This window comes from Canis aureus, chromosome 21 (assembly GCF_053574225.1).
Source record: "Canis aureus isolate CA01 chromosome 21, VMU_Caureus_v.1.0, whole genome shotgun sequence".
Classification (NCBI taxonomy): Eukaryota; Metazoa; Chordata; class Mammalia; order Carnivora; family Canidae; genus Canis; species Canis aureus.
This window is the reverse complement of record NC_135631.1, coordinates 9,200,960-9,223,279: the sequence shown is the minus strand read 5'-3', so window position 1 is coordinate 9,223,279 and position 22,320 is coordinate 9,200,960. Positions and strand designations below refer to the sequence as shown.

At 54.6% G+C, this 22,320-nt stretch overlaps 1 protein-coding gene across 3 annotated transcripts in view; it reads left to right on the top strand.

Moving 5' to 3' along the window:
- The window catches only part of KCNQ1 (potassium voltage-gated channel subfamily Q member 1), a 323,311-nt gene that overhangs the window by 249,118 nt on the left and 51,873 nt on the right, over positions 1 to 22,320 (top strand). For all 3 annotated transcript variants that reach the window (XM_077862849.1, XM_077862848.1, XM_077862850.1), the window contains 3 exons: positions 911 to 1,005; positions 1,894 to 1,940; positions 3,200 to 3,261. In XM_077862849.1, coding sequence (XP_077718975.1) covers positions 911 to 1,005; positions 1,894 to 1,940; positions 3,200 to 3,261 — 204 coding nt within the window. The remainder of the gene's footprint in view (positions 1 to 910; positions 1,006 to 1,893; positions 1,941 to 3,199; positions 3,262 to 22,320) is intronic.

Here is a 22,320-nt window from a genome sequence, read left to right as displayed (position 1 = left end):
GGGTGCTAATGAGGACCACTCTGGGTGCCCCTGACCTGGCGTCCCCGCAGCCCCTTGAGTCAAGGGGCTCTATGTTCCCACACAGCTCTGGCTGGCCTGTGTGTGTGAAGGGCCTCCTGGGCCATCAAACCCCCACTCAGCTGGCCTGCTGCTACCTGGGGGAGACCCTCGGCCCACGGGCTCCTGGGAACAGGGCCATAAATGTGGCTTGAGGTTTTGCTGACATCATAAGAAGCCTCATTCTCTCTGTTGTGGTTTCTGGTGATTTCACCTGAGCCCCACATGCATTGATGGGCTCAGAGCTGGCGCCAAGCCTCGGTGCCGTGGGGTCAGCGGCTCCGCCCTGTGTGGCCCCAGGCCTGCTGTGGGAGTGTCCCCTCTGCCCTGGCAGCCTCAGAGCTGCAGCAGGCAGCCTGTCCCAGAGCAGGCGCAGCAGGCTGGGGGTCCCCTGGGGCCACCTCTGCCTGTCTCTCCCCAACCCCGAGAATAGTGGGTGTGCCTGCCAGAGAGGGTGTCAGGGCTCAGCGCGGGGCCAGGAAGACAGTGGCTGCGCAGAGCGCTGCCCCTCCTGGCCCGTCAACTGGACTAGTTCTTTCCAATAATAGGAGCTGGTAACCTGCAAAGGGCAAACAGGCAGGCCGTGCAGTGAGTGGGCAGGAAGCTAAGACCCAGAGAGGCCAAGCCGCCAGCCCAGGGCCACCCAGCCCCAGTGACTGAGAATGCAGTGGCCGAGCACCAGGGGAGAGTGGGCCACCGTGTGCGCCCTGGGCCAGAACAGTCCCATTGCACCATAGGGATAACCTCCTTAAATTCCCAAGAGGCCCCCCCCAGGCAGGCAGCATCACCGTCCACATTTAGCGCTGGGCCAAGGGGGCTCAGAGCGGGGGCTGACTGTCTTTGTGGCCTACAGCAAGCGCGGAAGCCCTACGATGTGCGGGACGTCATTGAGCAGTACTCCCAGGGCCACCTCAACCTCATGGTGCGCATCAAAGAGCTGCAGAGAAGGTGGGCTCGGGTGCTGGGAGTGACCTGGGGGGACGGGCAGTGGGGAGTTGCTGCGTGGGGCTCCCTCCCCCTGGGGCTGCACCAGCTCCACAACCCACCCAACCCTCTGCGCCTGCCTTCGACCGCACCGCGTCCAAGGGGGCCCAGGCCCTGCCCAGGACTCACCCACTTCCTGGGAACACCCTGCCGGGCACGGAGCCCCACCCCATGGGTCTGTGTGCCTGTGCTCTCCCCGTCCCAGACCTGCAGCCAGGAACTCCAACCAGTGGGAGCTGCCGTGTTTCAGCTTCTGGCTTAGAGCCTGGAGCTCATTCTCATGGAGGCAGCGTGGTCCCTGGGGCCGGCACAGGCTCACACCGGCTGCACCTCTCTGCTGGGCTAGCCTGGGAACCTAAGTCCCTGTGTCCCGGGATAGGGCTGGGACCTGTGCCCGTCCTGACCACACCCAGAGGCTCAGGCTGGTGGCTGCCCCCCGCCGTGGCTAACCCACCATAGGGACGTGAAGCCCTTGGCTCAGCAACCTGGCCTCACCCTGGAAGGACCAGCTCACAGGACGGTCTCCGTGAGCACAGCTGAGATGCCCGGTCTGGGCCAATTACAAAGCAAGGACAGGACATGGGGCAGTCCTGAGGCCCTGTCCTGGCCAGGGAGGACATCTAAGGAACTTCCCAACCACTGCCCCTCGTCTCTGAGCCCCCCCACTCTCCCCCCATCCATAGTACAGACCTCTGGGGCATGGGAGGTAGTGGTGGGTGTCCCCAGAAGGGGTGGGTGGCTTGTCACCCTGCCAGGCACCTTGCTTATCCACCCACCAACAGGCTGGGTGTACGTGTGGCGTCCAGGTCAAGCGTGAGCTGGTCTCCATCTGTCTCCTTCCCTCCCTCCCAGGCTGGACCAGTCCATCGGGAAGCCCTCCCTCTTCATCTCCGTCTCAGGTGGGTTTCTGCATCAAGCCACCCTGCCCGCACCAGACCCTTTGCGTACCCCTCTACCTGCACCTGCCTCTCCCTGTCAGAAGGGGCCACAGGGCCTTGGAAGGGCAGGATAGGCCACACACACCAGAGGGGAGCAGGTGGCCTCCACCCTGAGCCGAGCGCCTTGGAACGTGCTTTACAGTTAGTGCAAGAATCCGCATGGATCCCCTTAAACGGTCAGCCTCTCTAGGCCATCAAAGATCGGGGTGTGGACCCCAGCATCCCATGAGGGGGGGAGACGTGGGGAAGTTTTGCAAGGTGAGTCACCAGCCCAGAGGGACCAGAGGGACCATCAGCCGCAGGAGGGTGGGCATCATTGTCCAGCTCTGACTCCTTATGTCCCCCGGACCAGGCTCCATCCAGGGAGAACAGGGCCAGGCCCATTCCTGGGGTCACCCTGGCCCAAGTTGTGGTGAGAGCCGTGGCTCACCCAGGGTGGGACAACAGGGCAGCTGAGTGAGGCCAGCGTGGGGGTGGAGGTGGAGGGAGTGCAGAACGTGCAGGCCCACGGCAGCAAAACCCCACGGTTGTTCCAGACGACTGCAATAAAGCAAATATTGCGATAAAGCCGAGTCTGAAGAATCTTAGGGCTTCCCAACGCAGATAGAAGGGATGGTTATGCAGTGCCATAGTCCAGTGTGTGCAACAGCATTGTGTGTGAAAAGCCAGTGTGCAGACCTTCATTGGAGAGGACCTTGGGGCTCGTAAGTGCTGACCATCACCTGAGCCGTCGGCAAGTCTTGTCTCTGACGGCGGATCACCACAGCGTGGGTAGGAATTCAGACACAGCTGAAACAGGGCGAGAATTACTCACATGGGACATGGAGACAGGAAGTAAGCAAATGATGTTGGGACCCGGTGCCCACAGACCCGCCCAGTGCAGTGTCGCCACAAACCCTCCACCTGAAAATCCACGCCATACCTGCACAGCAGGAAGCAGGCAGCGTCTGTGCTGGGTTTATGCAGCGCAGTGGGCACCATGTCCGTGGCCCCCGCAGGGTCATCTTCCGCTCCTGCACCAGGCTCTCAGAGGCCACAACCAGGAGGGGCAGTGGCGGGCCACGGGGCACCCGGTCCAGCCCAGGCCCCGCCTCCCAGAGCTCCCACTGTGGAGGAGCTCACAGGTGCAGGCCTGTGACCCTCGGCTGCCCCACCCTCATCACCCTCCCCCAAAGCCCCCCCCCAACACACATCCCTGATCCTGGTCCTCTGCCCCACAGAGAAGAGCAAGGACCGTGGGAGCAACACGATTGGGGCACGCCTGAACCGAGTAGAAGACAAGGTAGGCGAGGGTCCCAGGCCACGCTGGCTCTGCCGCTCACCATCCTCAGGGTCAGGGTGATCCCCATGGCACGGGGGTCCCCCACCCCCCTGGAGCCGGGTGGTGGTGCCTGGAACCTGGTTTGTAGGCCTCTGGCAATGGGTGTCTTTCCCGATGAGCAGTGCCCAGTACCCCCAGGGCCCCCTGGGAGAGGCTGAGGCTGCCCAGTGCGCCGTGGGGTGGGAAAAGCCATCTACACTGCTGTCGCTGTGTACACTCGCGGAGGTCAGAGGTGCTGACGGTGGTACCAGGGGACGTCGGGGCGTGTCGGTGGGGAGGAGGGCCTGCAGTCTCAAGGACCCGCCTCCATAGGGGTGCTGGGTGGGGAGCGGTGCCGCCCAAGGCCCTGCGGGTGTCCGGGGGGACGTGGGACCTATGGGTCCTCTCCTGCCGCCAAGCCTGCACTCCCTCTGTTCCTGTCACAGGCCCCTTGGCCTGCGCAGCCTCTGCCACCAGGATGCCCCATGCACCCCGTGGGCTTGTAGGTCTTTCAGCATGGGAGCCTCTTCCCGGGGTGTCCTGGGGGGTGAAGGAGCCCTTCTTAGGCTCAAGCCCACCCTGTGAAGTCTCTGTGGTTTGGAGCAGCCGTTATCTTGCCCGACAGCTCGTCCGTCTACACGGGCTTTATCTCAAAGTAGCCCGGAGGCTAAAAATAGAGGGATTTCGGTTGGGCAGGGTCTGTGTCTGCCGCTCGGTTTCCCTGGTAACGCCGGGCTCTGGCCCACTTCATCTCCGCTGTAGCTGGGCAGGAGGGGCAGGGGTGCAGCTCCCACCTCACCCCACCCCACCCCAGGGCCCGGCCTGCCACATCATCTCTTCCCCACCTGCACCATCTGCCCTGGCCTAGGTGGCCATGGGACCGTGACACAGGATGGGACCAGGCAGAGAGAGGGAGGGCCACTGTCTAGGTGCCCACAGGGGCCCTCACTTCGGGCCTGGCTGGCTGAGACTGTGACATTGATGTGTGGCCCTGCCAGACGGACGACCGGGTGCTCTGGTCAGCACAGGCCCAGGAGGCTGGTACCTGTCTGCTCTCAGGCCAACGGCCCAGTGGGAAATGTCCCTGTCCAACAGGATGAGACCAGGAGAAGTCAGTCACATCCCCAGGCAGCAGATATCAGAGGCCTCGGGACCCTGGGCTTGGCCACTCCAGTGAACGAGGTGTATCCTCATCAGGTGCTCCTCTTGGTACCTGGGGCCAGGGGCTGGGGGCAGCCCGTGGCCACACCCAGTGCAGCAGTCCAGGCACCCTGTGTGTGTGGGAGGGGAGGCTTCTAGACATCAAAGGAAGGAGAGGTAGCGCGGGGAACAGACCCAGGCCCCTCACCCCGTCCTGGAGCCCTGGCCGAGGCAGCGTGGCCCCCACTGCTGATGGGAATCATGGCAGCCTGGGAGCACGTGATCCTTCCTGCCCCCAGCGGCCCTGGGAGTGGGCCCTGCTTCTGGGTGTGCTCACCTCTCCTCAACCCCCTGCCTTGCTGGTCTAGGGTTTTCTTACAGCTCTGTGCCCTGCTTCTCAGGGGGGGGCCACCCTTTAAGCTCAGACTAGAGCCTGGTGTCCTCTGAGGGTGATGCGGGTAGGGGACAGGGTCTCCTGGAACAGTGCCCCCTCCTCGGCTGGAGCAGCAGACATCCAGCAGCCTGCAGGATCTGACCACCTGGATGCCCTGGTTGGCCATGGTCAGCAGGGTGGGCTGAGGCAGGTCCCGCACCGGCCTTGGGGATATATATAGAACTAGTGCCCTCATTTCTGTGGATCCGAATGACAAAGGGAAGTATTTCCCAGAGCCCCTGATCCCTGGGGCAAGGTTTGGGGACACAGTCCCCCAGTGGCCCCAGCACTCAGGAGAGGGGCTGTCGCTGGGCAGTGAGGACTCTGGGACAGCTACACACATGGTCACTGGGGAGACTGGTTCTGTGTTGACTCTGTCCCATACTGCTGTGAGGAGCCGGTTCGGTCCGAGAGCCGAGCCCACCTGCCTGGAGTCTCCGAGGGGACGAGCCAGCTGACACTCCATGCCAGGTCGAGGTCCCCACCCGCCCCCTTGGCCTCCAGGGCCTCCTCCGCTGCTGGCCCATGCCCCCTCGACGGCAGACCCTGGGAAAGGGCCTCGCCAGGTCCAGAGGGCACAGTGGCACTTCCCGGGCCCCACATTATCACAGTTATCACCGGGGCCATCGGGACCATAAACAACCCCCGAGCAATCCTGCTGACTGTGGGAAGTCAGAGGCAGGAAATCCAGCAGCCACCGGCCCTCAGAGGCCCAGCAGGCCTGCAGCAATGCCAGGGAGTCAGAGACCCCACTGGGCAGGCCTTGAGCGGGAGAGGAACCTGGCCCTCACGCCGAGAGGTGTGGCCATCTGTGCTGCTGCTCCCATCCCAGGAGGGCTCACTCAGCTGCAGGACACGGGCTTGGAGAGGAGCTGGGTGGGGGGCATGTGGGCTGCACAGCTGCTGGCCCCCATTCTTGGGACCAGATCAGTTCTGAGGATCAGGGCCTGAGATGTCCACTTGCGGGGAACTGCCAGGGAAAGCTAGTTCAGCTTGTCCAGGGGTGCCTCAGTTTCCCTGCAAGGAGCCCTTGCCTCTGGGCCTCACGACTTGCCAGCCAGGGGCCACAAGGGGGAAGAGGGTCCCATGTACTTCCTGCCCACCAGAGCCCTCACCACAGCTCCGGCAGGCCAGAGTGCTCCCCCCACAGTGCACAGCCCCCCACCTGCCTGTCCCTGGGGTACCTTGCACCTGGCCTGGCCTGGCCGTTGAGGCCTGCCTCACTCCCAGGATGGGAAGAGCAAAGTAACGTTCCCATCCCACGGCCTGTGTCCCCACAGGCATCACCCCCAGACAGTTGGGAACCTGCCCCCCATGACTCAGACCCGCTCCCCACTGGCCTCCCTTTAGCAGGGAAAGAGAAAGGCATGAGCTGCTCCTTGCATGCTTCTGTTTAAAAATCACCAGAGCCGCCATGTGCTGTTTCGTGTTGTCTTTATTCTGGAAAGGAGGGACTTTTATTTCCCCAAAGAAATCCTTCCTTACTGTTGAGGAAACTGAGCCCTAGAGAACTTGAGCAGTTGCCCAAGGTCACGTAGCTGGTTAGGGGGTTAAGGGAAGAGGACGCGGCAGATGGGTGGGGGAGCTGAAGTAGAGAGACAGAGGGACCCAGACAGTGCTTCGTGAACACAAAAACGTAAGGGGTCGGTTGGAAAGGAAGCAGGTACGGCGTGGAGGGCCCAGCTGGGGCCTGGGGGGTCCAGGGCCCTGGGACAGATTTAACAGAGGGGCCTGGCCTGAGAACATGAGCCCCCCTGCCTGGCCCCCAGCCCTGCGAGGGCTGCTCGGAGGCAGGCGTCCCCTCAGCTCTCTGGGGATGCCACAGAGAAGACTGCCCCAACCTTCCTCCCCCGTGTGTATTCTTAGCTCGGTCCTCAGGACCTGCTGCAGTGTTTATGTTGAGCCCTGTTTATTTTGCAAGCTCAGCTCATACTGCTTTTGCTGATATGAGGAGCGCAGTGGGCTGGAGGATTTCTTTCTTCTCTGTTTTTGCCGGAAATGTTCATGGCTTAGAGCCGGACACAGGGAAGGACTGGGTTTGCAGGCCCCAGTTCAGAGGGCGTGGGTGGGAAGCCCCCCCCCCCCCACCACCACCACCTGACATGCCTTTTGCAGCCTCCTGTCCTAGAATCCTGGCCAGCACACCTTTCTCCTGGAGTCCGATGCCCCCAGCCCGGGAGCCCCCCCAAAGCACACCTGCCCCAGACCCCTCTGCTGACCACATGCTTGCCCTCCCCTTGGACCAGACAAGGCCAGTTACCCAGGGCTTGGCATCTGCCCCAGATGCTGCTCCTCCTTCTCGGTCCTCATCCCAGAGGGACTCCTCCATACCCCCAGCTGCCAGCGGGCCTGAGACCCTGTCATCCCAACAACCCTCTCCCTACCCCGCTCACCCCTAAGAGCCACCTCAATGCTGCTCACCTGGCTCTCTGGCCCCACAGCCTCCCTGCAGGATCTAGACAGTGGTCATCTCCCTTGTTGATGATTGTCCAGCCATCCGTGTGGCCTGTGGCCCTGCCCCCAGCCCTTCACATCGTGCGTTGTTAGACACATCTGAAATCTGCCTGCTAATATTTCCTTCAGGATTTTTGCGTTGACATTTGCATGTAAGATACATCCATGACCCCATTTTCCTTCATCATACTGTCCCCATCAGGATTTGGTGTCAAATGTATGTGAGCCTCACCGAATGAGTTAGTTGAGAAGCGTTCTCTCTCTTTCCGTATTCTAAAAGATTTTATATGGGATTAGGATCACCTCCCCCCGCCTTGAATGTTTGGTGAAATTTAAAGGTGAAGCCACCTAGGTCTGGCGCTTTCTTTGTGGGAAGACTTCACACTCTGAGTCAAAGCCATGGCGGTTATGGGAATGGGGGTTTTCTATCTCTTCTTGTGTCAGTTTTGTTCAGTCGTACATTCTAGAGATCTGTACATTTCCTCTCAGTTTTCCAGTTCACTGGCATTATCATTTTAATGTCCATATCATCAGTAGCTAAGCGCCTTGTTTTATTGTCAATATTGTTTATTTGTGCCTTCTCATTTTTCCCCATGGGTCAAGCTTGCCAGCTATCTGCCAGTTTTATTAATATTTTCAACAAACTTTTGACTTTATCGATCCTTGCTATTATAAGTTTTGATTTTGTTTCATTGAGTTCTCTTTGTTTTCTTCCTTCTATTTACTTGGCCTTGATATATTGCTCTTTCTTAGGTTCAGTAATTACTAATTTTCAGACTTTCTAGATTTCTAAGGTGTGATTTTAAGGCTATACATTGTCCTCTACCACTTAAAGTGCATTCCCCAGTTTTGATAGGTAGAATTTAAATCTAATGTCCATTTACTTATATATCTTTCTAATCTCCATGATGACCTCTTCTCTGTCCCAGAAGCTATTTATAGCATGACTTTTGTTGTTGTTAGAATTGTGAGAACTTTCTAATTGCTCACTTGTTAGAGAAAGTGATTGTGTGACACCAGTCCTTTGAAATACTACAAAACATGTTTTATGGCACAATAAGTGGTCCATTTTTGTAAATGGACCTTCTATGCCTGAATACCATATGTATTCTAATGCTGTCAGCTGCAGGGTCATATTTATGTCCATTAGGATGAGCTGGCTAATTGTTTTTCTTGAAATCTGTATTCTGATTGGAATATTGTTATCTACTTGATCCGTCATTACTGAGAAACACATCAAAATTCCAACTACTGTGGAGGATGTGTCTAGTTTTTCTTATATTTCTGTCAATTTTTGCTTTATATGTTTTTAGGTCTTATGATTAGATGCATATATTAAACTTTTTATATAGTCACTGCTGGATTCAATGTCTTATAATTACACAGTATCCTCTTTATATCAAGCAGTGTTTTGTTTGCCCTTAAAGTCTATTATCATTGCTATCCAGACTTAAATTTCTGTGAACATCTTTTGTTTTAAAGCTTTATTGAGGTATAATTTGCATGTCCTAAAGTTCATGCAATGTACATGTATGACAGATTTTAGCAAATTTCTAATTCGATGAGCAACTATCATCAAAACTAAGTTTTAGAACATTTTTCAATATCCCCCAAATTCTCTTAATTCCATTTGCAATCATTGCCAGTTTCCACCCCCAGCCACAGTCAAATACTGTTCTGCTTTCTGTCTTTGTATCCTTAAATTGTGGTGTTTTTTTTTTTGGGGGGGGGGTGTTTTGTTTTGTTTTGTTTTACAGAGGGAGGGAAAGAGAGAGGACCGGGAGAGGGAGGAGAGAGAGAATCTTAAGCAGACTCCATGCCCACCGTGGAGTCTGACATGGGGCTCAATCTCACAACCCTGAGTTCATGACCTGAGCTAAAATCAAGGGTTGGACGCTTAGCTGCCTGAGCCACCCAGGTGCACTCCTCAAATTTCTGTAAGACTAGAAATTTGCCTTTTGTAAAGGTTTCATATAAATGGAGCAATCCAACATGTGGTGTTCTGAGTTTTGGGTGGTTTTTTTTTTTTTTAACATAATGTAATGTTCTTGAGGTTCATCTTTATTGTGCCATGTTTTTCTTTCCTTTCTAATGCTGACTAGTATTCTGTTGTATGGATAGACCACATTTTGTTTACACAGTCGCCAATTGATGGACATTTGGATATTTTGCATTTTGGGGTTATAGAGAATGCTGCTGTAAACTTTTACCCACTAGCCTTTGTATGGACATACATTGTCACTTCTCTTGGGTAGGCTCCTAAGAGTGGAATTGATGGATTCTATGGTAAGTTTCTTTCCAATTTTCTAAAAAAAACTTATGACCTGTCTTCCAAAGGGCTCTGTACCAATGTGATTTCCCGCCAGTCATGTACAAAGTTCCACCTTCTCTGTATCCTTGCAGATACATGGTAAGGTTGGTCTTTCTTATTTTAGCCAATCTAGTGAGTATATGACTGTGTCTCATTATAGGTTTGATTTACATTTCACTAATCACCAGTGATGTGGAGCAGCCTTCCACATGCCTATTCAGCATTCGCAGTCATGTGTAGTGACGTGTGCATTCAACTCTTCCCTGTGTTCTGGCTAAGTCGTTTGTTCTGTTACTGGCTAAGTCATTTGTTCTGTTACTGGCTAAGTCGTTTGTTCTGGCTAAGTCCTAAGAGTGGTTTCTATGTTCCAGACACAAGTCCTCTATCAGATAAACAACTTACAAATATTTTCTCCCCTTCTGTGGCTGTCTTTTCATTATCTTCATCATTTCTTTTAAAACAAAAGTTTGACATTTTAATGAAGTCCAATGTATGTTTTCTTTCATAGTTCATGCTTTCGACATTCTACTGAAGGCCATGAATGTTTTCTTCTGTTTAATTCCGGAAGTTTTATGGATTTAACTATTACACTTTGCCCTGTAATTCATCTTCAGTTAATTTTGGGGTATGGTATGAGATAAGTCTAAATTAATCTCCTTTATTTTTTTATTTTTTGTTTATAGATATGCAAGGGTCTCAGCACCTTTTGTTGCAAAGACTATTTTCCCCATTGAATTGTCACAGCACCTGTGTCAGAAATCAACTGAACAAAAATATGTGGGTTTATTTCTGGATTCTCGAGTCTGTTCTCTTTGTCTATATACCTGTCTACAAATCCACATCACACTTTCTAGATTATTGTAGCTCTATAATATGTTTTGAAATCAGGTAGCATAAGTCTTCCAAGTGTTTTCTTCTTTCTCAAATTGTTTTGCTCATTCTAAGTCCTATGAATTTTTCTATGAATTTTATAATCATCTTGTCAGTTTCTATCAAAAGAGAGAAAGAAAGAAAGCCAGCCAGCCTGCTGGGATTTTGATAGGGATTGTGTTGAACCTATGAATCTGTTTGGGAAAAACTGATCTCAACAATAGAGAGTCTCCTAATTCATGAACACAGCATATCCTTCCATTCATTTTATCTTTAGTTTCTTCCAGTGATGTCATTTTTGGCATATAATTCTTACACATCTTTTGTTAAATTTACTGCTAAATATTTTATGACTTTTGGTGCTACTGTTAATAGAACTGTTTCCTTCATTTCATTTTTGAATTGTTTATTGCTAGTATATAAAAATACTATTAATTTTTTATGTAAAACTTGTAAAATGTGACTTTGCTATTATTAATTTTAGTAAATATTATTATTATTGTTGATTCCTTAGGATTTTCCATGTATAGAATCATGCCATGTGTAAATAAAGACAGTTTCACATCCTTTCAATCTGGATGCCTTTAATTTCTCTTTTTGCCTATTTTTCACTGGCTTGAACTTCCAGTAAAATGTTGACTAGAAGGAGCCAGATAATATCTAACTGAGAAAAGCACTCAGTTGTTCACCACTAGTTATGATATTAGCTGTAGGTTTTCCACAGATGCTCTTTATCAGGTTAAGGATTTTTTTTTCCTTCTATTCTTAGTATGTTCAGAGTTCTTATCTTGAATGGATCTTGGATTTTCTCAAATGCCCATTCTGCATCTTTTGAGATGGTCACATGGGTCTTATCCCTTATGCTATTATTATGGTATGATAACCAATTTGGAGATAAGAAACTAACTTAGTATTTCCCACTTGGTCATGGTTTATAATCTCTTTTATATGTTGCCATATTTACTTAGCTAATATTTTGTTAATATTGATCTATAGTTTTCTTGTGATTTTTTTTTCTGATTTTGATGTCAAGTTTTAAAAAATCTTTTCTTTTTAATCCTATATTCACATTTTGGATATCTTTTAGGAACACTTAATGGCTGAGGGTTTTTTAATCATCTAACACATTTATACTTAAAGTAATTTCTAATATATTTGATTTCTAGCAATGTATTTTGTGTTTTCCATTTGTACTAAATTTGTTAAGGTTTATTTTGCTCCTTGTGTTGGGTTGATGGTTGTTTCTCATTTGCTTTTTCTTCTACTGTTTTTAAAATTATGTATTCTATTGTCATTCTTGTAGATGTTAACCTAGAACATTTTAAATAGATATATGGCAGAGTTAATTGTTACTTTTACCCACATCTATAATATAATAAGGACATTATAATACTTTTGATTAGAACACTTCAGTCACTCTCCTGCTGATTTATAGTCTTCGTTGTATATTTTAGTTCAATCATGTTTATTTTTTAACCCAGTGAGTCATAAATAGTAGTATTTGATACAATCAATATGTGTTTAAATTTACCCACCTATTTGCCTCTTTTGTCACTCATCATTTATTTTTCATCTCAGAACTTACATCTGGGATCACTTTCTTCCAGCTGAAGTATTTGTTAGAATTTCCTTAGTTGAAAATCAAAATCTCTCAGATTTTATTTTTCAAATTACTTATTTTGCTGTTGTTTTTTAAAAAATATTTCCACTGGGAATAAAATTCTAGGTCCTAGATTACCAAAATGGTTTTCTCTCAGCACATTGAAAATATTATCTGACTGTTCTTGGGTTTATACTGTCAGTCCTCAGAACAAAGGTGAAGAGGAGCTCTTGCTCCCTGGAAGGTGGTGTATCTCTTCTCTCTGGCTGTTTTAAAGATCTCTCCTGTAGTTCTAGTCTCCTGTATTTTTACCAAAGGGTCTTCATGAAGTTTCTTTTGTTTGTTCTGCTTGGAATTTGGTGAGTCCTTAATCTACCGTTTGGTGTCTGGCATCAGTTCTAGGTTACTCTCAGTCATTAGCTCTTCAGATTTTGCCTTAGCTCATTATCTCCTTCTGGAATTTTCATTAGGTATGTGGCAGACCATCTCACTCCCCGCCATGTTTTTGAATCTCTCTCATTCTAAAATCACATTGTTTCTCTATACTGTATTCTGGATCATGTCTTCTGATCTGCCTTCCAGTTCACTAATTATTTCTTCACCTGTGTCTAATCTGTAAAACCTGTCCAATGAATTTTCAATTTCAATTATTTTTCTATTTATGGAAATCCTATTTGGCTCTTGTTCACAACTGATAGATCATTTTTATAGTATCTTCCTTTTCATTTGTATATTTAAACTTAAAAAATCTTGAAGTGTATTGAATGTGGCTATTTTATGTTTAATTTCTATTAATTTTGTTATCTAAACTCATTGTGAGTCTGCCTCTCTGGTCTTTGTTTTTTCCTTCCTGATTTTCATTCATGGTGTTTCATTCCCTTTGAGGGCTTTCTTCTTTAAAATCTGAAGTGTATATATCTTAAAATTTATCTGTGGTTATTTTTAAGGCCCAGTGGAGTTCAGGGTCTTGGGGAAGATCTATGGTTCCCTCTTCCTTTGCTATACATGTGGGAGCATTACCACTCAGGACTTTAAATCCCAGGCTCAAAATTTTCTAGACCACCCAGGAAGTGTACATTTGTGCTTCCAAGCTGAGTGTGGATGTGATTTCTCAGAGCAAATATTGTTCCACTCCCCTTAGCAGCAGGGGATTCTCTTTAGTCTTTTTGAGAAGTGGGCTATTTCTCATTGACCCTCACACTGAACGTGGAGTCCTTTGAAGGTCCCAGCTTTATGTAGGGCTGCGCTGCAAGACTCCCACCTGGGGCAGGCCTGGGCTTGGATACCATCCATCACCTGTGAAACTCGTGTTTGCTCAGCTCATCAGATGCCTTCAGGGCACCTTGTACGTCTGTGGGATCCACTTTCACTGCACTTTCAGCCTCTGACCTCCCCTACTTCCTGGTGAACTCATTAATGCCAGTGAGTCTCTTTCTCCAACATGTTATCAGACAAGCTCTCATCCTAACATAGCGGATAGAATCAGGATTTTGAAGGTGGGATTTTCCTGGAAAGCCTGGGTCTTGTGGCTGTGGTGTCCCAGCTCCCTAGACTGGTTCCTGACTCTGCTACGTTCTATTTCCTCATGACACTGGGAGCTACTGGACAGTAGTGACAGGTCTGGTTTATGCTGGTCCCTGGGGTCTCAGTCATAAGTGGGTCTCATGCTGGAACTCCAGAGGGTTGGGTTGGGCTGCCAGCCCTCGGCAGGCTAGACCAAGGACAAACTCCTACACTCTCTCTACCCCCCAGAAAGGGAGGAATCCCTCCCACTAACTTGTACTGAGGCCCACTGGCCTAAATCAGTTAGGGGCCAGCAAACTGGGACCTCTGGGCCAAATCTCAACCCTGACCTATTTTTACACTAATAATAATAACAATAATAATACAATTTCTTAAATAGAAAACAGAGCTTGAATGTGATCCACAACACCTATAATATTCATTGGCCTCTTATAGAAAAGTTTGCTGACCCAGAGTCTAGGCCTGGGTTGTCCAATAGAAATCTCATGGGAGCCACACATATAACTTAACATTTTCTAATAGCCACATTTAAAAAGATATAAAGAAATAGATTAAGTTCATTATAGTAATATATTTTATTTAACCCAATAGATTGAAAATATTATCACTTCAGTATATAATCCATACAAAAGAATTGTCGGGATTATCGACATTGTTTCTTCAAAAGCCGGGTGTGCGTGTTACGTTTACAGTACACCTCAGTTTGGATGGTACATTTTCATAAGAACTCCTCAGTCTGCACTTAGAGGTAAAATTTACAGTTAAAAACGAGGCTCTCTTACCCAAGTAATTCTAAACATAGTTAAAGTTTTCCAATTACTGAATCGGGGATCTATATTTATACAGATATATTTATATAGATATATTTATATATTTTTTTATATAAATATAAAAATTATATATATATATTTATATAGATAGTTTATATATATTTAAACTTGAATCTGCTTAACTTAAATTAAAATTCCTTTCCTGGGTTTCACAAGCCACATTTCAAGTTCTCCATGGCCAAATGGGGCTGGTGGCTGCTTACTGGACAAGCCGCTCTCATGCGGACCCCCCTACCACCATCCAACCTAGGCGGGACCCGGGGAAGTGCCCCGTGAACACCGACATGTCGAGAGGGTGCCTGACGCAGGCAGATGAGCAGCAGTGGGCAGGGAAGCAGCATCTCCTACGCCCTGATGTCCCCAGCAGGGACATGTCCTTGCAGGCTCCTCGGTGCACGCTGGACAGAATCCTCCCTGGATTCCCTCCCTCGAGCCCCCAGAGCCCATGACCCAGGCCTCCCTGCCCACCGTCTGCCTGGGACTCTGGTCCTTGCACCACACCTGGTCTCCCACCGGCCGGGCTGCCTCCACTTCTGCTCTCAGGAGGCTGCGAGGCCGCATTTGCAGGCTCCCCACAGAGCACCCCACCACCGTGGGCTCAGTCATGCCCTGGCCGCCCACTCAGGCGGGTAGCATCAGGAAGCTGGGTGAGGTGTGGGGCTCCCACGACAGCGCTGCCCTCTGCACCCCTGTTCAGAGCCCCCCCTTCCTGTGCCCCTCCCCGGCCTGCTCTCCTCGCTGGTGAGCCGCTCTGGAGTGACGGGGCCGTAAATAGGCGAAGGCGTGGGCTCCAGCTGATCAAAGGGCCCCCTTCAGAAGCCTTCATTAGCTGCTATTCTGGGAACTGGTTATTTTAAGGTTAGTGTATTTTTTCTTTCCTGAGGAGCCGTCTTAGTGGATGGCGAGGTCCTGAGGTGCTGGCTCTCCAGTCAAACCACACAAGCCCTGTTTTGTCTAGGGTTTCAAAGATAAACCTATAATGAAAGCGTCAGTTGACGCTGAGCGCCACCGCCCCCCTTCCTGGGCAGAGGGGGGCGGGCCTGCCGGGGAGTCCCCGGACCCCAGGAGCCCAGGAGACCTGGGGCCGCCGCTCTCCTGGAGGGAGCCTGAGGTCAGGGCCGCCCGGGCCCGCCGCCTGGGGCCTCGGGGACGCCGAGCCCAGCGTTCTCACGGCCGGGGCCGCCCCCGCAGGCCGTGCCCGGAGCCGGGCTCTGGAGGCTTCTCCCCATAGAAGGCCCAGCTTCGGCCAGCCGTCTTCGAGGGGAGATGCCCGCCCTCCCCGGTGGCCAGGGGGACCCACACTAATGTCAAAATTGAAGAGGGTGGTGATGCCCTGTGCTGGCATGCATGTGGGGACACTGTCACTCGTGTCCCTCGCTGGGGGGGATGCGGATCCGGCACAACAGAGCTCTGGAAAGGAGTCTGGCAATGTCTGTTAATGTCAGAAAAACATGTGCCCTTGCGTCTAACACGGGCCGGTGGAGTGCCTGGGGTGGGGATTCACCGAGGATGACACTCGTCACACCGCAGCTTGTAAGAGCGAGAGTTGGGGTCACGGGGACTTGGGCAGGCCCCCCAGTGGCAGGAGGGACACTGTCACGAGCTGCTGAGGAAGAGGACTGAGAACCAGGCTAAGCCCCGAGGCCTGAGGTGGAGCCAGGAGGGCAGGGCTGGCCTCCAGGGTGCGAGGACTGCCAGGCAGCGGACGGCCTGTGCATTTCTGAGAAGTTCTGAGATGTTCGGTGATGTTCGGTTCCTATCCGTTGAGAGGCCCCTTACAATCCATGTGTGCATTCTCAGGTGTTTCAGGGGAGACCAGGCAGCCACCCTTCCCTGTCCAGCCCCCTGCTCTGGTGCTTGGTCCTCTGCCCGCGAAGGCTGCCCTCCCACCAGGACCGTCCCCAGGGCCACCATCCCCTGGGCTCCAGCCCAGAGCATCCCCTCTGCAAGGCTCCAAGTTCACTCTAGGGCTCGGCATCCGTCTGAGCCTCTTCCCCCTCAGTCGACGCAAGGAAGAGTGGTGCAGTCCATGGGGCACATCCAGGCCCCCTCCAGGCCTGACAGTCCCCCTGGAAGGGATGCACGCCTGGCTTCGGCTCCACCCTGTTGGTGAGAACGAGCAGCATGGCCCTTCCCAGAGGAGTTTGCGGAACAGAGTCCCAGCAGGGTGGCTCTTTTCCGGCCACGTGGTGAGAGGAGCAAGGACCTTTGGAGGCATCCGTGGGTCAGGACATATGTCTGGCCATCCACGTGCATCCAGAGGTGATGGCAGACTTACCTGTGACTCGGGCCTGCCTGCCTGAGCGTGGGATGGCCTCCACAGCTAGCCTGCTCCTGCCCACGCACACCTGCCACTGAGTGCACCAGCAACATGGCCAGTGGCTCAGCCCTCTGCCCCTGGCAGGGCCCTAAAACAGCCCAGCACCCAAGGGACCTACATGCTGGGCTTGACTCTGTGGGTCAAGTCCTCTCAGGTTAGAGGGCACCCAGGAAGAGAAGCCTGGGAGGCACAGCCATATCTGGCCGTCTGGCCTTCCAGCCCGGGCTGGCTTCCATGTCAGCAGTAGGCATGCTTGCACAAAGGGACAAGAAGGGGCGATGGGAGGGGACATGGTCAGCCGCGGCCTGCCATCTGAGCCATCTCCCAGTCCTGCCATCTGAGCAACTCCTCCTGTCACCCTCATCCCCATGCTCCAGGTGACAGGACCAGAGCAGGAGTCCCTGCGTAAGGCTGAGCCACATCTGTGGGGAGCTGCTTCACTGAGGTCAGAGAAGTGGGTGGGCCCTCGTGACTGGGGGTATCAGAGTGACCCCGCGGCAGGCAGCCCCGGTCACATCCGTGGGTCTGAGTTTCTGCTGGAGGTGGTATTTCAGAGACTCAGTCTCCCCCTCGTTGAAGTGAAAGCATGGATCAGGTGGCCTTTGAAGAAGCTGCAGGCATTCTAGACCCTTCCATCCATCAGGCGTGAGACCCTCAGGCCTCTGTGGTGTCTAGGGGATTTGTCCGCCAAGAGGCCATGGTTGTAGGACAGAGGTCAGAGCTGGCCTGGAGCTGCAACCTGGACCTCCTATCAGGGCTGATGCCCAGGGCAGCACGCTGGCCAGAGCGCAGTCCTGGGCCTCTCCGATGCGAAGGCAAAAGGCAGGAAGGCTGACCTCATGGTCAGTCCATTACTGACCACCTGTCCACTCCCCCCTGGTCAGCAGGAGCAGATGCCCCTTGGCTTCCCAGGAGGGAATGTGAATGCTGGCATCTGAAGTCTGTTTCTGGCCTAGAAGGCCCCCCAGGGGCCCGAGAGTCTCACCCTGTTTGGGATGGAAAGGTCTGCAGCTCCCTCAGTGCCACATTCTGGCATGGGGCCTAGAGTTGGGGGTTTTCCATGACAAGCAGTGATCCTGAGGGTGGCACCCCAACCCGGCAGCAGGTCCCCATCTCTGGAACCCGGAGCCACCGTGCCTGCACAGGGCCTGGAGGAGCCCATGGGGAGATACCCAGTGCCCCCAGGGCTCACGGCCCCCGGAGCCTCTGTGTCTCCTCCATCCAAGGCAAGGAGGTGGGCAGGAGAGAAGTACACTAGTTCAGGGCCACTCAGGCGGGCCTGGTCTTCTGTGGCCTCCGCCCACACCCCCGATGCCCGAGAGGCCCAGAGCCTGCCCAGACAGCTGCCAACGGCTAGGCCCACTAGGTGCCTCCCTCCAGGGCACCTAATTTATGGGCCCAGAGCCTCGTCCCTCCTGCAGCCCTGCCTCAGTGAAACAGAGCCAAGATTTGAGCCTGGGCGCCTGGCTCCCGTGCCCATGTGTTCTCCAGTTGCACACGTTTGGCTTCTAGTTGATGATCTAGGCCTCCCACTGATACGTGGGAAGGCCCCAGGGACCTTCCCATCCCCCTCCCCATTTTACAGAGCACAAAATCCGGCCCTCCCTTGGCACTTACACAGCCAGCAGCTGGGTTCAAGCCCTGCCCCCTTGGCTCACCGGCCATGAGAACTGGTGAGTCACAGGGCCTCAGTGAGCCCATGAGTCAGTCAGTGGAGAGGGTGATTTTAGTGCTACTGGGCCAAGTGCTGCAGAGCATTCCTGAGTTGACCCACATCCAGGCCCGAGGAACCTCACGTGCAAAGGCCCTGTGGCACGGGGAAGTACAGCAAGTTCAGAGATCTGGGTGTCTGATTGTAAAGCTCAGAACAAGTGGGCACGAGAATGGACTGGCCATTGGGCAGGGAGCAGCCTCAGGAGCCAGCCAGGGCGTTTAAGCTCTGCTCTAACCCCACTCACCGTGGGGCCAGGAACAAGCTTTCTGGGCCTGAGCCTCAGTTTCCCCGGTTGCACCATGGCCCCCTGCTCTCTGTGGCTTCAGCCGACCCCAAGAATTGTTCTCCCCCCCACACCTCCCTCCCTCTTTCCTGGGCGTTTCCCTTCGGCCTGCCCAGTGACGATACCCCCGCCCCCGACAGCTCGGCCTCTCCTGAATGACTCTATTTATAGGCCACAAAGATTGGCCAGAAAGGAAATGTACATTTTTTGAAAAATGTAGCTCAAGTCCACGCGAACTTCTGTGGGTCCACGGAGGCAGGCGGGGGCCAGGGCCTGGTGGCGGCAGAGGCCCACGTGCGGGCGAGCAGGCGGCGCATGGCGGCCGGGGCCCCTCCGTGGGTGTGTGATCCACGGCATCAGCTGGGAGGGTCCGGGAGGGTCGGGGTGGGCAGGCCGTCTGCGGGGGCCCGGGCGTGAGGGCGGCCGGAGCCTTGTCTCTGAGGCGAACCCTCCCAGCCGCCTTGGCCGACCTCAGAAAAACATGTATTTTGATCAAAATGGGCCCTTTTTAAAAACTTGTCACCCTGCGGGTCAGGGCACAGCCTGCCCCCGGCCAGTCCTGCATATTAAGCAGTGGCTTGGTCACCACCAAAAATAGATGTCCCAGCCCAGAGGCAGGGCTGTCCCGCCCGCCGGGGAGGGGGCCCCGGCCCTGCGGCCCGAGTGTGGCCGTGGGGAGCCCGCGCCCGGCACACTCGGGGCCGCCTCCCCTCGGGGTCCCAGCGCCAGGCCGGGGGACGAGGCACGCACGTCTGGGCGCACCCCGGGGCGGCAGCTGGGCCCCGCGACCGGGCCTCGCCCGCCGGGCCCGGGTGGCAGGTGGACGCCGGCAGGTCCCCAACCGCAAAGCCACATGCAGCAAGTAGCGGGCGGCCTCGACCCCGCCCGGCGCCCGCGCGGCACAGGCCTGGGCCTCCCCGCTCTTCGGAGGCCCGTGTCCACCATCGCCGACGCCGCCCTCCAGGCCGGCTGCACCCGCGGGGAGTCGCCGTGAGGAGCTGCTGTTTATTTTGCCGAGCGTGCGGCCTTTCGTTGCCTGGGCTCCGAGCGCTCCAGAGGCAGATGGAAATTTTTGTGGATTGAACACGGGGCTGAGGCGCGCTGGGCTGTTTGCGTTGGCAGCGGGCTCCCTCCCCGCCCCGCTCCTCATCCGCTGCTCCCGCCCTCGTCACCCGAGCGTCCATTCATGCCTCCGCGCCCGGCCCCTCCCCCGGCCCTCGTGCCCTCTCTCGCTGCCGCGGCCGGGGGGGCCTCCAACCCCTCCCCACCTTCGGGAGAGGCTGCGGGGCGCGGGGCCCCTTACGCACTGGGGACCCCCCGGCCTCCAGTCCTCGTCGATGAAACGGGGGCCGCTGTGCAGACGAGGCAGGCAGCGGGGGGGGGGGGGGGGCGCCTGTGGGTCCAGTACCAGGAACACGCTCAGGACGCGAGACCCGTCGTGGGTCCTGCTCTCAGGAAGCCAAAGGGCGGCCAGGCGGCTCGGGGGGCAAGGCTCGATGCCTCCCTCCCGCTCAGAGGAAACCCTGTGTGTCCAGGTGGGCCCTGGGCCTGCTGCCCTGCGGGAAAGACCTCTGGGCGCAAGGAAGCCAGGCATGTGGATCCCTGGGAGAAGAATGTTCCGGGCAGAGGGCACAGCTGGTCCAAAGGCCCTGCGGTGGGGCCGGGCCTGGCTCGTCTGAGCGGTGTGGCTGCAGCCAGGGCTGGAGGGGACCTAGAGGTCAGGGCAGACAGGGAAGGGGCTGGGCGACCCTGAGGCCCTGTGGGCCACCGGAAAGGCCTGACACGTCAGCAGAGGGAGGTGGGGGTCTTCAGGGCCGAGCGAGGGTGGTGGAGACCCCACTCACATTCTTAGCTGTGCCACCCTGGCACATTGAGAACAGACAGAAGGGGCACAAGTGTGGCCGCAGGGAGTCAGCGGGGCCCATGCACACCCCCTCCCACGCTCCCCTTGCCCACTGCCACCACCCCCGCCCCGGGACGCAGGCCTGTGAGCGTGCACAGCCCCCCCTCTGTTTGCTGCCGGCCAGGAGCCACAGGTCAGGTCTGGCACATAAAGAGCCATCTGTGTGGGCAGCGAGGTGGCCGGCCAGCCTGCCGCCCGCACAGGGACACTCTATCCAGCAGGCCCACCCGCCCCCACGCTGTTGGGCCACCTAGCACCCACCCCTGGCAGGAGCTCCTCGGGGCAGTGTGAGGCTCTGGCCCGAGGTACTGACACCCGGGTGACCCTTGTCACCTGGCCGCTATCGGCCCCAAGAGCCAGAGCGATGAGGCCCGGCAGAGGGCCTGCGGTCGTATCCTGGACGCACCAGCAAACACGGGGTCCGGGTTTTAAGGCTTTGTGACGTTACGTTTTTAGAAGAGTGATTACATCCAAAACCCGGGGTGGAAATCGTGGTAGCAGAGTCCCTGAGGGCGTCTTCTCAACCCTATACCTTCTCCAGGACCCACGGGTAACCTAGAAATGGAGGCCCCTCTGGTCCAAACAAAGGAGCAGAGGTCACGGGAGCAAAAAGTAGAGAAACCAGGACAGGAACCCTCCTGAACTATTGCAGGCGTGCAGGCGAGCATCCATTCATCTTATGTCCACTGGGACAGGATGATCTCTGCCCCTTGGAGCACCCGGCCTGGCAGGCAGAGGAGGGAATGCACAGAGTGACCCATAAATACCTATTTCCCAGTATGTAAAAGGGGACCACCCGGCAGGCAGGCGCTTCCCTCGTCAGGAGGGCAGGACGGAATCAAGTGGAGGGCATCGTGGGGTGGAAGAGTAACCCGATGAGCGGCCCGTACAAAGGCCCTGGGGCCCAGGGTAGGTGGGGTACAGAGCCATCTGAGGCTGAGAGCAGGTGAGTGAGCCACTGAGTTCTGCAGCCACCACCCCTGTCCCACGCCTGTCCCTCCCAAGTTCCTCTCTCCTGGTGGGTACAAACTTGGGGAAGTCCACGGATCAACCTCCCTTAAAGGCAGGAAGATGCCCATGGGCAGGCAGAAGGGCCCGGTAGGATGTGGCTCGTCACATCTGCACGGTTGCAGAGGGCAGGAGGGTGGGGCCCGGGCAGGTGACCTCCTGCTCAGCTCGACAGCACGCAAGCCAGCTCGCCCTGGCCTCCCTGGGTGCTCCGAGGGTTGGGCGGAAGCCCCTTGCACAGGTGGGGAGCCCCGTGCCCCTCTCAGGGCCTCCCTGTGCTGGGGGCTGGAGGGTGAGCAGGGCCTGTGGTCCCGGAGATGCACCATCGACGAGGCCTCGGGGGATCGGGTGAACTGGCTTCTCTGTCCCCTCCATGTGCCCTGCCCCCAACCCCAGAGCACCACAGCCAGGCCAGCGCCCAGCCACAGCCAGAACAGTGAGCCCGGGGCGCAGGCGGGCACCACGGAACCTCCCTGCTCCGAGCCGGCTCCCTGCCTGGCACACAGGTCTCCCCTGGGGGTGACCAGAGTCCTCAGAGGTCAGAGTGCTGCCCCTGCCATCCTGCCAGCTCCAGGCTTCCCGTGGCCACGGTGACCCCCGGTGCCCCACCCCAGCCACAGAGCGGGCCACATCTCCCCTGCCCATTTGCAA